Raw genomic sequence first — 14,659 nt, forward strand, 5'->3', positions numbered from 1 at the left:
CTGCTGACAGATTCCTGTGCTTCATGCTAGTAGCGGCTAATAGCCTGTAGCCTGCAGCAGAGATGAGCAGCGGGCTGCAGAGGTAAACTCACTTCTGTCCAACTCCACGCCAACAGATTTCTTTCATTTTCAAACTTGTAGTCTTCAGCCCCGACCGACGCCGACTCACGTGACATCACTTGAGGACATTTATCAGACTTCCCACAGCTCCGTCTGGAGACACTGAAGGCTATATCATTACTTTTTTCACAGACAGTGTTCGACTGTCTGACAAACACTTAATTTGAAGTGACGCTAAGTAAATCTAAAGGGTTAATCCTCTGCGGAGCAGGAATGTGTAATGAGATGGAGCCAAGAAGGAACCAAAACATTTCCAATACATATACTGTATCAAATCACAGTGTTTTAATAAGGGCGCTTTCACACCTGTAGTTCGGTTCATTTGGCCAAGGGAGAAAATTATACATAAAGTGTTTTCGGACCGGACAAAACAGTTGGAGGACCAAAAAAGAGGCATTTTCCCCCGTAATATTGGGCTATTACTCACTTTCTATTGGGGAACTGTGAAAATTCAGAATAGGACACGAGCTCAACACACCTCTGTTTAAAGTCCTTTTCTAATATATCAGGGAACATCCTCACACTCGTGGTGACACGCTTACATGACAGGTTAGGTGTGAAAGCAGCCTAAGTGGCACAAAAATACTGAGTTTGAGATATTTAATGAACATTATTATACGGTGGTTTTGATCAAAAATGACAAATTGTTGGGTTACATGTTACGGCGTAAAACTTCACACCAGAGACAACTGTGATAATAAATTGAGGACAGTTGGTTTTGATAAGTGCAACACAGTTACACACACATTATTATCGTTATGAATGAGAATATCAGAGCAACTGTATTAGTTTCATCGGCTTTATCAACTACAGTTTCTACTGAAGTCTTTAGTAGCTCATAAAAGCAGGGATGTGGCTCCCTCTTGTGCACCACACAAGAAGCAACATCCTCCATCAATATGCCCATTCATATTTTAAGCTTTTCTACACTGATAGCCTGATGTTGTTATTATTTTATAATGTCATCATATTGAAAACGGGTTTTATGTATTCTTTGTTGTTTTGTTCTGCGTGTTTGTGAACAGTTTTTTTTCTTCAAATGAGATCAACTGACAACAAAACATGCCGTGTGGTTTATTCGTCATAAATGTTAAAGAATATTTAATTGAATTGACTTTGGTGTAGGTCTGTATTATTAGTTATCGACTCGGTAGATCTGTCACTGTTATAGAGCACCAGGGCCAGACGGACGGACGGACAGGCAGCAGGTTTTATGTTACACAGCAGCAGTTCAGTCTCACCTCCAGCAGAGTTGGTCCAGTTCACAGATGGACTACAGGACTACAGCTACTGAGACTGGATTTGTTCTGGACCTGGTTTAACGTGGACCAGGTTTAGTCAGCAGTAGGAACCTGGACCAGACTGATGTGTTTTTCTCTGGAACAGAAGATGATGGGGGAAGAAGTGTGTTTCTCTTCTGGAAACTGAACTAGATCACCACTCTGCTCTGGTTTTTGGTGTTTAAACTGGACTATCTGCCATCAGCTGAGCCAGAGCCATTCTGAGCCAAACCGGACCAAAGCTGAACATCTGAAGAAACAGGTTTTTATCCCACACAGCAGTTTATACATATACATACAGTATATATACTGTGTATCACATTTATAGACTTATTTCTGTGCTTATTTTATTGTTCTAGCTGAGTGAAATGAACAGTGAATGTCTCAGTCTGATTGGTCATCTTAACCACAATAAGGACAATCATTACCACATACAGTAGGGTGGACAAAATAACATGAACCACTCTGCAATGTAATCCTCCCTCTGTCAAACAGAAGATAACTGGTGGTCACTTTTTGGAGTGTGAGTTGCAATGTCCACCTTTACAACTACAAACTACTGCGTGACTACTGCATGCCTAACGTGATATCTACATAACTTCTATTGATACAAAGTCCACTGGAAATACTTGCTCTCTGGCAGGCTGATAAGTGTCTGTTACCTCAAACATAGTTTCAGTCCTAAAAAGAACCATAACAACACTGATGCTGCACATTATGTTAATGTAAAAACTCACTAATGGTTTAACAAATTGACGGTCAGACCAAACGTACTCACCACATTAGCTAAAAGAAGTTTGAACTTTTTGTTTCTTGTGGCATCTTGTGTGAAAACACACTGAGAAGTCCTGATACAGGAACAAGTCTGCGAGAGTCTACAGTTATGCTAGCAGCTCTGTGAGGCTGTACTTAGACACATTTGTGCTTTGAGCTAACAGCAGCATGCTAACATGCTCACACTGACAATGCTAACATGATGTTTAGCAGGTATAATGTTCAACATCTTAGTTTAGCATGCTAACATTTGGAACATGAATGTGTGTGCCAAATGTCAATCCATCCAATAGTTGTTGAGATATTTCAGTCAAAACCACACGTGTGAACCTCATTGTGCCAAAAGTAGATGTTGCGATGTTAAACTGGATAAGTGAAGTCAATGCATCACCAAACTCACTAGAATTCATCCTCTGGGGATGCTGAACATCTGTACCAATTATGGTAATCCATCGAAACGTTGTTGTGAAGTGGTGAAAAAAAGATTGAATTTAAGTAAATAAAGTTTGTTTATATTGCACTTTTCTTGAGCAGATGTCACAAAATGCCAGGTGAGTCTTGAGCTGCATTTTTTTTTTTGCTTTTCTTCACAGATATTTTAAGTTGAATGGATTTCAAAGTTTAGGAGCCAGAACCTCAACCTCTCTTTTAGTCTTAAGCCTGGAACGAGGAATAACCAACAAACCCTGAACAGAAAACCTCAGAGACCTGCTGTGGTGGGTGTAAGGGGCTGTAGGAGCACTCTAATGCAGTTGGGTGCTCGACCATACAGATCTCTAAAAGTGACCAGCGGGATCTTGGCTTCCATTCTGAGTTTGATTGGGAGCCAGAAAAGAAATAAAGATCAATGTCACATGAGAACTTTAAGAGGACCTGATTAAAAAGCTTTACAGCAGCGTTCAATATCAGTTGTAAGCGATCTGGGGATGTCTTGTAGGTGAAAAGAGAGCCTACATTTAGCAATGATCTGCAGCTTCAAAAAAAGAGGTGCAAATCAAACACTTCACATGCTGATCAAAAGTCAATGCCTGGTCAATAGTAACACCTAGATTTCTGAAAATATATTTAACAGATAATCAGGGAAAAACAAGGATTTCCATCACCTTAGGGACAAAGCTAACTGGGGCACAAATAAAAATTAAAAAATAAGGTTGGTGAAATTCTGTATTTTTCTTATTGTCAGCAAATCAAAATATTAATCTGTCTCTCAATACTTCCTGACTTCCCCACCCTGTCTGTGGCTCTCAGCTCCACGCCCATTGATTCCTAATGAAGATGTAAATCTTTAAACACAGCTCACAAATATATCATTCATTTAAAAAAAAGTTTAGTTACAAACAAACAAACATTACTCAAACAGGAGGAAATAGTGCATCTGTTGGGGGACTATTTTCCAGCGGCGGATGAATCCACATGTGGTGCTGTAGTGAGTGTTTGGGGCAGCAGGACAGTGTGTGTGGGACTGAGTCAGAATAAACTACAGTGTGTGTGTTCATGGTGATGAAGCAACATGTCACCCAGTGCAACAGTGCGGCTCACTGATGTGTTTTTAATAGTTTATCAGGCTTTGACAGACACACATTACTTGTTAGTCGAAAACATGCAGTGTTGGTTTTGGGCCTTTTCATGGGATTTATTAACAATAAGAAAAAAGGTAGAATATCATCAGACTTATTAAGTAATACCAGCATTAATGTGCATTAAATTATTTTCTGTCCAATTCTCAGTAGAGTTCAGTTCTGCAGAATAGTCAATTGTACAACATTTTGAGACTTTTAACAGATGTTTGGATATCATCTGCATAGCAACCTTGAAAAACTACTTATCTGCTCAAGGGGAGGCAGGACAACAAGGTAAACAAAACAGGACCCAGGACAGAACCTTGGGGAACACCAACATGGACTGTCATGAAATTTGGCACAGACATTCATGTTCTCCTCAGGATGAACTGTAATAACTTTGGTGTTCCTCTGACTTTTCCTCTAGCTCCACCATCAGGTCGACATGTTAAATGTGTCTAATACTTTGGTTTATGACCAAATATCTGCAGAGCTGATGAGTAATAACTATTCCTATCAGCCTCAGCTGTGCTTTGTGTTTTGTGCTAATCAGCATGTTAGCATCATCACAGTGAGCATGTTAGCATGCTGACATTAGCATTTAGCTCAAAGCACCACTGTGCCCAAGTACATCCTCACAGAGCCGCTAGCTTGGCTGTAGACACTTGTTTTTTAGATGTAGTTCACCTCCACCTCGTATTATTTTCTATACGCCTCATCCTGCATCGTTACTTACATATCTAACATATACTGTATATCTACTATAATATTAGTATAATATCTAAATACCTTTCATTTATCTTTCAGGTTTACTCCAGCCCGGTCCAGTTCAGTCCAGATCAGTACAGTCTAGTTCATTCCAGTCTGTTCTAGTCATGCAGTCCTTGACTGAGGAAATCCAGAGTTTCTCTCGGACACGGCTGAGGAAGCAGTGCACCCGTGTGACATCACTGAGCGGCCGTCGCATCATCGAGACCTGGAAGGGTTCTACGATCACTGTGGTTGAAGACCCCGTCCCCCCCGAGAGGATGCTGGGATATGTCCCCGACACTTCCTGGGACGTGCAGGTCGGCATTGTCAAGCCCTACCTGCTGCTTGGTGAGTGATCATGACACATAATGACTGACTAAGCGACACAGTAAACCACTGTCAACCCATGTTGACCACTAGTAGAGTTGTGTCACTAGGCAACCCCCAAATCCTTTGAGAACCAACAGAAAAGGACTTCCATCAAAAAGTCCACCTTCAGCCATGTTAGATTTGATTTGCGTGGAAAAGGTGAAGAAACAGATGAAAAAGGTCAATTTGGATGAAGGGGTTTGTCACTCATCGCACATATTATTTCTTAAACTCACACCTGTGATGTCCCATGTCTCCAGTTCCAATAAAACTGGTCCAGACTGGATTGTGCTCAGTCCAACTACAACTGGTCCGACAATCATCAAGACCAACAACAGGAAACAATCCCACAATTGTGTCTGTCCAACTGACTGACTGAGTTCACTGAAAAACTCCACAGATCTTTAAAACCCTAATTACATCAGTATGAACTAACCCAAAGATGAATATCCACACCAGAATGCTAACATATAACAATAACAAACATCCCATTTGTGACTCAAAACGCTGACCTGTCCCTCTTGTTTTTGACAGCTTGGTATTTAATGTAAAGCTGTTCGTCATTAGACCACCAGTGTGATTTATGTGTTGCACTCTCAAACGCTGCCGCCATTACTGCAGTGGCAGAGTAAAAGATGTTTGGGTTAATCACGGTCAGCAGTCCAACAGATGACGGTTATTCAACCTCAAAACACTCGTTTGAAATTGGTTTTGACACAGGCTTTGGGAGAAAATAACATTAATGTATTCTGCTTCTGTTGGACCTCCACAGTGTGGACGTGAAAGTGCTGTGTGGTGTAGCTAATTAAACCCAGCAAGAATTACTTATTACTTATGTTTTAAATCAAACTCCATGATTGCTTGCATTGTAATCAGTAGATGTGCATAATTTAATAAAAAATGGAAACACAACAATACTGTAAAAGTGGAATTTCTGCCCGGAAATGTAAGAGATACCAAGCTAGCAAGAGATATGATGTTCGGTCCTTTGACAGCATGCCGAACATCCAACAAGATTGGAGCAGCTGTTAACGTCACAGAACAGAAAAGACATGTAGCCATCCGTTAAAACTGGACTCAGTTTAGCTTCGTAGTTTGACAGATTAAAAAGATGAAAAATTAAAATTTTAAAAAATGAAATTCTTTACATACATTACAGCGTTATTCATGTTTACAAGTGAGGTGCCACCGCAGTGATGGCGGCTTGTCTACTTCCACCTACAACCCACATTTGTATTTAAGAAAGGAAAAAACAGAGGCATGACCCACCCAGCAGCCACTTCAGTTGATTGGATGGGTCCACCCCCGTCATGGAAATCACCTTCAGTCCACCAACACAGATAACTGCCAGCTCAGAGTAGAGGGTAACATGAGCCCAAACGTGGGGGATGAGAGGGGGGGACGTGACCCATCAGGGCTCACTGGTTCACAGGTGGAACATAAATGACCCTGTGACCTGCAGCAGACGCTGTGCGCGGACGCAGCGTGGAAAACCTGTTCGGGTCAGCTGTTTTCTCCAGCACCCTGGACAGCGTCTCGCGCCAAAACAGTTCGAAGACAAATCCTGAACCAGCTAACTAACCAGTGGTGGAATGTAACTAAGTACATTTACTCAAGTACTGTACATAAGTGCTATTTTTAGGTGCTTGTACTTTACTTGAATATTTCCATTTGATAATACTTTCTACTTTAGTTACTAGTTAGTTTGCAGATTTAGATTAGTAATACAAAATATAATTATGTTGTATTATTATAGATAAAGGTTCCCAGCAGTATATAAAGTGATAATTAGCCTTAACCAGCTGCAACATTAAAGTGCATCACTAACTATAACCCAGTAATATATATGATTCTGAAATGGTCCATTCTGCATAATAATACTTTTATTTTTGGTACTTCAAGTATATTTTGAGGCTAATACTTTTATTTAAGTAGGAGTTTGAATGCAGGACTTTTACTTGCAACAGAGTATTGTATTATTGCTACTTTTAATTATGTAAAAGTTCTGAATAATTCTTCCACCTCTGTAACTAACTACAGTAATTCACTATGTGTGTGTGTGTGTGTGTGTAGGTTCTCAAGATGCTGCACATGACTTTGGCACTCTGAGGAAACACAAGGTGAGGTTCTTTTCCTACTGAACTGAAAAACCAGTAATACAACAGACCTGCACACTAATCAGCTGCCGCGTTGGTTTCTGCAGAGCACTAGAAGGCTCTCAGACACATGCTGAATTGATTCATTTATTTCTTTATTTAGCAGGAACCACATACAGCTAAAGCTAATTTGCAGCCCCCGTCAATGGTTAGGATTCAATTAAAACAGCACAAGTGGATAAAACAGAATCAGGACAAAAACAAGACAATCTACATGTGTATATGCATGTATATATGTGTCTATGTGTGTATGTATTGACACATGCATTGACATATAGGTGTGATAGTGTGTGTGTGTGTGTTATGGGCGTACGTATACATGTACACAGTATGTCAGCATAGATGTGAATCCAATTAAAATGTATTCAGTGTTCACATATTTGTGAATCGCTCATCTTTAAGGTTTGGTCTGCTTTTAACATCAGTCAACCACATATTTTATCAGAGATTCATTTAAAGTGTCTGTTCGCCTCAAATAAACATGATTCATGGTGCAGATTCACCAAAATGTAAAGAAATACAGCTATAGCTAACAAGCTAACACACTGACTCTATAGAAACATTATACTTCTTGTTTACACAACCCAAAGCATGATGGGAATCCTGGTGGCAAAAACTCAAATCATAGTTATTCCAAATAGAAAAAAAACCCCAATAGGAGTGACAAAATCAAAAGTTTTTCATAAAAACTGTCCTTGAACGTGTGTATTTCCAATGGCATGCCAGTTTATAGCATTTCTGAAAAGCCTAACCTATTTGAAAAATAACAATATGACATGCTGAGCTAAGAGTACGTCCACATTAAGACATTTGTAAACGCACCGTTTCAGCCCTCCGTTCAGACTAAAACAGCATTTTTCCATAAAAAAATGGAGCTTTTCCAAAATGGCCTCCAGAGTGTGTAAACCTTAAAAGGTCAGCTTGTTGTTTCGGTGTGTCGGGGTAAACTGAGCTTTCCCAAAACGACGACGTAAGCCGCTCAGAGAGGATCGGGAGCTGTGTGCCAGTAAAGTTAACAAGACAACATGGAGACGCCTCTAATTTTCTCTGCGATCAGTGATTTTAAATGTGATTCTAGCCAAATACACAGCTGTTGTCATGAACCTGAATGACTGCTGGTTAACATGTAGTGTTTATGGGCGGCGATTAAAGGACTATTTCACACTTGTTAAGTTATCTGAAAACAGTAAAATAAATAAATAAGAACAACAATACTGTGAATATGCCTGTATTAAAACACAGTATGAACAGAGGTGTAACAGGCTGACAATCAAACCCAGTCATAGTGTGGCAGCAGCGTTAAGAAGACAACTTTCTTACTGTGATCATGCATTTTAAACGTCGATAGAGACGATCACACAGCTGTTGTCATTAACCTGTAGGCTATTTATGTAGATTTGGCCAGCTGGCTGTCTCTCCCACTCCTTACCAGAAGCTGGCTGTGATGCAGTTTTGTTGTTTGCCAACTGAAAAGAGATTTAGCCATTTCACTGCGTACAGGGGTCTCCACTAACACGACCTGGAAACACAAATGTGGACGCAAATCATTTTCACAATCATTTAAAAAATGTTTAGACGGCTTAATGTAGCCTCAGCCATGTCAAAAGCCAAAATAAAGGCAGTGAAAAGTGAGCAGGAGCAGCCGAGAGGAAATAAATCCTATAAAGGCACTGCTACACAGCTGTTAGCTGCCTGGACGTTACTGTAACCGTCCTGTGATTCCTGTTAGTTTGTGATTCTGATTTCATGGCTGTACATCACCTTCACTCTGGGATTATCAAGATAAAGTCTCCTCCTCCTCCTCCTCCTCCTCTTCTTCTTCTTCCTCCTCAGGTGTCTCACATCCTGAATGTGGCCTTCGGGGTGGAGAATGTGTTTCCTGACCTGTTCATCTATAAGACCGTCAGTATTCTGGATCATCCCGACGCTGATCTGCTGCTTCACATCCAGGACTGTTGTGACTTCATCCAGCAGGCTCGCAGTGAGGTAACACATTACTACAGATTATACTAATCGCTTTATTATTAATTTATTACGTTCATAAAACATCTCAAAATAAAGCCAAATGTCTAAAGTGACTCTTCAAACTGCTCATTCAGTCTGACCGACAGTCCTAAAACCCAAAGAGAGACGATCTAAAACAGAGAAATTCTCACATTTGAGAGGCTGGAAGTGTTTGAAATGTTTCCTGGAACGATTATTCAAACCATTAATCACTTATCAAAACTGACTTTTAGCAACTGACGAATGGATTCAAACACCCTGTCTGCAAACACAGCGAGGGACGTCTCACTCTGTCTCTGTTTCTGAAAACGTTGCCATCTCAAAGCTGATCTCACAGTTTGCAGTCACACGTTTCACTTCACCGTGGGCGATCATTGATCAGTGATCATTGAAAAGGCAAACTGACTGGCTTTAGCATCGTTGCTAACACAAATAAGAAGAAAAAGGACAAGAAACAATCCCATAAAACCAAGGGCTTATGGGAAGGAGGAGACAGACGTGAGGGTCTTAAAATGAGGGAAGGGTTGACATGTGACACGTGTTTCGACCTCTCGTCTCCACTCTTCTGAATAATAGATGCGTAGTTTTGTTCATGTTTTATTAAACTGCACACAGATTAGATTTCAGTGTCATACAAGCTTTTAGCGGCGAAGCCTGCGGCTCACCTTAACATGACACCACACACACACAGACACCGAGTCATTAGGCAGTCATTACGGGTGTGTGATTACAAGTGTGTGTGTTCATTATGATATGTTTCTGTGTGTATGTTGTAATTCCAGCCCTGATAATCAAACTGATTTGAGCTTTTACTTTGAAATGCAGGGTCAGATTACCCAGCAGGACACCTGGCTGGTAGTGACCCTCAGTTATTGACGCTGTCATGACAACGACAGCAACAAGCACAAAAGCACCATGTGACTGAGTTCATGACTGCAGTACAGATACATAAACTGGTAAACATACTAAATGTGTTTTGAGGTTTGTACCACAGCTTTCAGTTTACAAGTTTTACTTGAATATTCAGATGTGCCTTAAATATCTGGGGGGGTTGCCAAATGTTTCGAGTCATGCCTCGCTCAAATTTTCTGGTATTTCTCTGAATTTTTGGGTCCTTTAAAGCCAAAACCCGAATGTTCAGGACAGGAAAGTATTTGGGTTTTTTGCCCAGATTTTTGGCTATTACACCACAATTTGTGAGTTGAATTTTACTCAACCTTTAACCTGAATAGTTCAGGTCTGTACCCAAGTTTCTAACCAAATCTGATTCTGAAATCTAAAGTTTTAACCCTTTTTTTAAATTTTGTTTTAGGGCTTACCCTAATGTTTTTGGTTTTAATCCAAATTTTAACACATTTCCTAGGTCTGGTTTTACCTGAATGTTCAGGTTTGTAAACATATAATCATCAAAATTGTTGTTGTTTTTTTTGTTTGCTTTTGTATGAAAAAGAAATTGGCCAAACTTGAATCTGTTAACAGTCTGTCTCGATGGAAGACTGTGACATTTAGGAGAAGCTCTTGTTTTCCGTCCTCCCAAGAGCCAGGTGAGAAGGTCGGCACCAGTTTGGTTTTCGGGCTGCAGTGAACGCGGCCCTGCTGAGAGGCTCAGTCCGGTAACTGGGACACAGCTATGGTGTGGAGGAAAACAGAGGCTGTAATGGAGAAGCTAACGAGCACACAGAGATACTAACACACAAGCCACCTTTTAACTAAACAGCACATCAGTGGTGGAGCTGGCTGTGGTGGGAAGCTCAGCCCGACAGGCTGAAGTTCACTCTGTGGCTCTGTGGAGCCCCCTAGTGTTCAGAGAGCGTCCCTGCACCCCCAGACTGTGAGGGTTGTGAGTGAGTGCAGGAGGGTTTGAGGATTTAAAACGCTTTAAACCTTGTGAAATCACGTAACCTGAACAGAGACATCGCATGGTAGTAGTAAGAAGTAAAGTGAAGCTGATATTTCAGACTGTATGTAGTTTCATAAACTGAGTGTTTCTCTGATACGTAAAACAGTTCTGTCTTGCCAATTCCTTCCATTTTCCTTTTTTTATAATAATAATAATAATAAAACTTTATTTATAGAGCACTTATCAAAACAAAGTACAAAGTGCTTCACAACGAGAGAAATAAAATACCGGAGTGAATGACGAAATATAAAGAAATAAAATAAACAGCCAGTTCAGGTGAAATCAGGATCTGCTTTCAGATAAAAATGTGTTCTGAGACGAGACTTAAACGAAGACGCTGACTCAGACAGCCTGATGTCTTCGGGCAGGTTGTTCCAGAGCCTCGGGGCCCTGATGGCAAAAGCTCTGTCCCCCTTAGTTTCCATCCTGGACTCAGGAACAGACAGGAGACCCCTGCCCGAAGATCTCAGACTACGTGAAGGTTCATAAGGGATTACAAGGTCTAAAATAAAGTCTGGAGCCATGAAGAGCCTTAAAAGTAATCAACAAGATCTTAAAATCAGTCCTGAAACCAACAGGGAGCCGATGTAAAGAGGCTGAACCAGGTGTGACGTGGTCGCACCTCTCGGTCCTGGTTTACAGCCGAGCAGCTGAGTCCTGTACAGTCTGCAGTCGTGTCAGAGTTTTTAGATTAAGACGAGTGAACAGGCTGTTACAGTAATCGAGGCGTGAGGAGATAAAAGCATGTACAACAGTTTCTGCATCACTAAGATTTAAAATAGATCGGATTTTTCTGAGGTGATAGAAACATGATTGGACAAGCTCAGTGATATGTTGCTCAAAACATAAACTGCTATCAAACAGGACACCAGCTGAGATCGTCTCCAGCTGTAAATAACATTAATATTTTTATACAAACAATGAATGAAATGACTCTGCAATGTAAAAGGAATTGCTTGCAGTGAAAAACCCACAGAGAACTGTCACCAACTCTGCTGCTCTACAAATCTTTTTACCCCGTTTTACCCTCACATTTACTGTCCGGTTCAGTCTCAGCGTTTCCAAACCAGCCAGCAGACAGTCAGTCAGAGAGCAGCTGCTGAACATAGCGGAGCATCTAGCAGCTGAAGAGCCAGATGTTTCCCTCAGCAGCTGCTGGAGACCAAACACAGAGCTGACGGAGAGAATATTCATGACTCCAATGGGCTGATCATGTTTGTCCGTGTCAGCTGGACGTGTTCAACTGTTTGCTAACACGTTTGTCATAGCAACTTTATAAGAAAATAATATGTTTTTCATCTTCTTCTGAAATCAATTAATGCAGCTTTAATATTACCATTTACTTCTGTTTGTTCTCCAGAAAGGCGTGGTGTTGGTCCACTGCAACGCCGGCGTGTCACGGGCACCGGCCGTGGTCATCGGCTACCTGATGTCACGTGACGGCCAGTCCTTTGATGCCGCCCTCTCATTGGTCAGATCAGCTCGGCCTGCCTCCTCCCCCAATCCCGGCTTCCTGGAACAACTGAGGAGCTACAAAACGACGATGAATGGATCCAAACACTGAAGCAGGAGGAGAAACTGTTCAGGGCGGTTACACAGTTCAACAACAAATAAGTTTGGTTTTAATGAGAAAACTTTGAAGTCATTCCAAGAAGTGAAAGAAGTACTGTATTGAAAAAATATTTCAGATTTTTACAGTGTAGGATTTTGAATAGAGCAGAAAGGGTCTGGGTCTGCTCTGGTTTAATGATCCAGAATTTAAAAAATGAGAATGTGAGGTTGATATAAAATACTGCACACCACTTAAACTCTTTAAAATGGTCTTGACAGACCACATGCTGGAGACGTAAGGATGAATCTGTTCTGTCCTCCCGCTGGTGGTCTCTCTCAGATTTGGTTTTAAGACAAGTTTTGAGACAAAAATGACATTATTTTCTTGTTTGCGTGTTATTATTGATTATTGACGTCTTCTTTGCGTTTTAGTGCTGTTGTTCTCATAGTCATCTCTGTGTTTTGTTAAATCAGATTAACGTCCGTGGGGGAAATTCATCCTCTGCATTTGACCCGTCCTCACTGTTTCGGAGCGGTGGGCAGCCACAAACTCCACAATGTTTTATTTCTAAACAAAAAAATGAATAAAAACTTAAATGACAGAAGCAGAAATGTTTGCTGTAACTCTTCATTATTGCTTTGAGTGTTAAACCATCTTTAAAATACAAGGCTGGTAACGATCCACATGTTTATTAGTGTCAATAAATCCCCTTTAAAGACCAAAGCCAAGAATGAATTGATCCTACTAACAAGTATTGTCTGTTTATTGATACGTATTAATCCGCTGCTGAAAATAGTTTCCAACAAATGCACTTTATTTTCTCCTATTTGAGTAATGTTTGATAAAAACTACAGTGACCAGCTGTTTTAGGAAATTACTGAACCTTTTTTTAAAAGATAAAACTTTATATTTGTGAGATTTACGTCTTCAGTGGGAACCAATGAACCCACAGACAAAGTAGGGAAGTCAGAAAGTAGCACATCGTTGGTTTGGGTCTCTTCAGGGGATTTCAGCCTCCTCAGGCTGTGTTTTTAGGCCCACAGAGCATGGCCATTAGCCACTTTTCTTCCTGCTGACTCCCCCGCACACTTGCACGTAACAAAAATAAGTTATTGATACAGATCTTCAACACTTTTTTTTTTAACCTATTGGCTCAAATTGTGGTGCAAAGAGTCACATTTGAGTGTTTGTGACACTCAGAGAAATGTATTTGTTGTTATACAGCCACTTCGTAATAGATTATGTTTGGGGGAAAAACTATTTTTCGGCCAGTGGGTGTCACAAGACATGCAGTACCGACAGTGGCCACTATGCCAAAATCCCCTCACAGCCCAGCGCTGATCTTGAGGGCTTAAACTGGTTTCTGTCATTTTAGGTAGTTCTTATCACGCTGATGTTTGTTCAAGTGTTGTTTCACGATCATGATTGAGTTATTTGAGCTGAGGCCGTTTCGCGATCAGCTGAGGGCCATTGAGGTGTGTGGGCGGGAAATCGATACCGCGGCTCCAACCCCGATCACTACTGTGCAGACTCCAAATGACATCACCAGCGCAAGATGGCAGCGCCCGTATCCGGATATTTTGGCTTCATTTTTGTACGGTGGGGGGAAGTGGAGACGCGTCGTCCATCTTTATAAACAGTCTATGACGTGGATCATCAACTGGGACCTGTTTTAGCTTTAGCCTCAGTCTTTCAGCGTGATATCATGTATGTAGTCATCAAGTGCATATGTAAGGTTCTTGTTTTAAAACAAGTCAGCTGGAAACATTACAAAGTCAGTTGCAGACTGCGTTTTCAACCAATTCATGGAGCTAACGTTGGCTTTTAGCTAGCTAGCTACAGTCATTTCAGCTGGCAAAGTCAGTGGAGGCCAACTAGAAATGAGAGGCTTGTTTTTGTCTACTCTGTCTGAAATCAAGGAGCCATTGTTTCAAAAACTGCCATGAATTCGATGATACATCTGCTGCCATTATCACTGTAAACTGCATATGTGCCACAGGTGAAACAAGAAACTATTTTCTGTCTGAATCCAGTTTAATAAAAACTTTCAACTGGTGTAAAATCCTGCTTCTGCAGTATGAACTAAAACTGGAAAAATCTGAACACACACACACACACACACACACACACACACACACACACACACACACACACAGACCCTCCTTTCCTGAATGCGACCTCCTGCTTAAAAGAGA

The 14,659-nt window shown here is 40.9% G+C and overlaps 1 protein-coding gene across 1 annotated transcript; it reads left to right on the forward strand.

Moving 5' to 3' along the window:
- Nucleotides 1–1,270: 1,270 nt before the first annotated feature.
- On the forward strand, nt 1,271–13,194 carry dusp19a (dual specificity phosphatase 19a). The gene is made up of 5 exons (XM_044216298.1): nt 1,271–1,662; nt 4,541–4,831; nt 6,926–6,972; nt 8,842–8,994; nt 12,273–13,194. Exons 2-5 carry the CDS (start codon nt 4,609–4,611, stop codon nt 12,474–12,476), a joined length of 627 nt encoding a protein of 208 aa, XP_044072233.1. The 5' UTR covers nt 1,271–1,662; nt 4,541–4,608; the 3' UTR covers nt 12,477–13,194.
- The last annotated feature ends 1,465 nt before the right edge of the window (nt 13,195–14,659 follow it).

The sequence above is a fragment of the Siniperca chuatsi genome, linkage group LG12 (assembly GCF_020085105.1).
Source record: "Siniperca chuatsi isolate FFG_IHB_CAS linkage group LG12, ASM2008510v1, whole genome shotgun sequence".
Taxonomy (NCBI): Eukaryota; Metazoa; Chordata; class Actinopteri; order Centrarchiformes; family Sinipercidae; genus Siniperca; species Siniperca chuatsi.

Excerpts from the sequence above, each read along its gene's own strand:
- dusp19a (XM_044216298.1), top strand. The coding sequence starts at position 4,609 with ATGCAGTCCTTGACTGAGGAAATCCAGAGTTTCTCTCGGACACGGCTG. Across the intron at positions 6,973-8,841 it reads GCACTCTGAGGAAACACAAG|GTGTCTCACATCCTGAATGT; the intron begins GTGAGGTTCTTT and ends CTTCCTCCTCAG. Across the intron at positions 8,995-12,272 it reads TCCAGCAGGCTCGCAGTGAG|AAAGGCGTGGTGTTGGTCCA; the intron begins GTAACACATTAC and ends TTTGTTCTCCAG.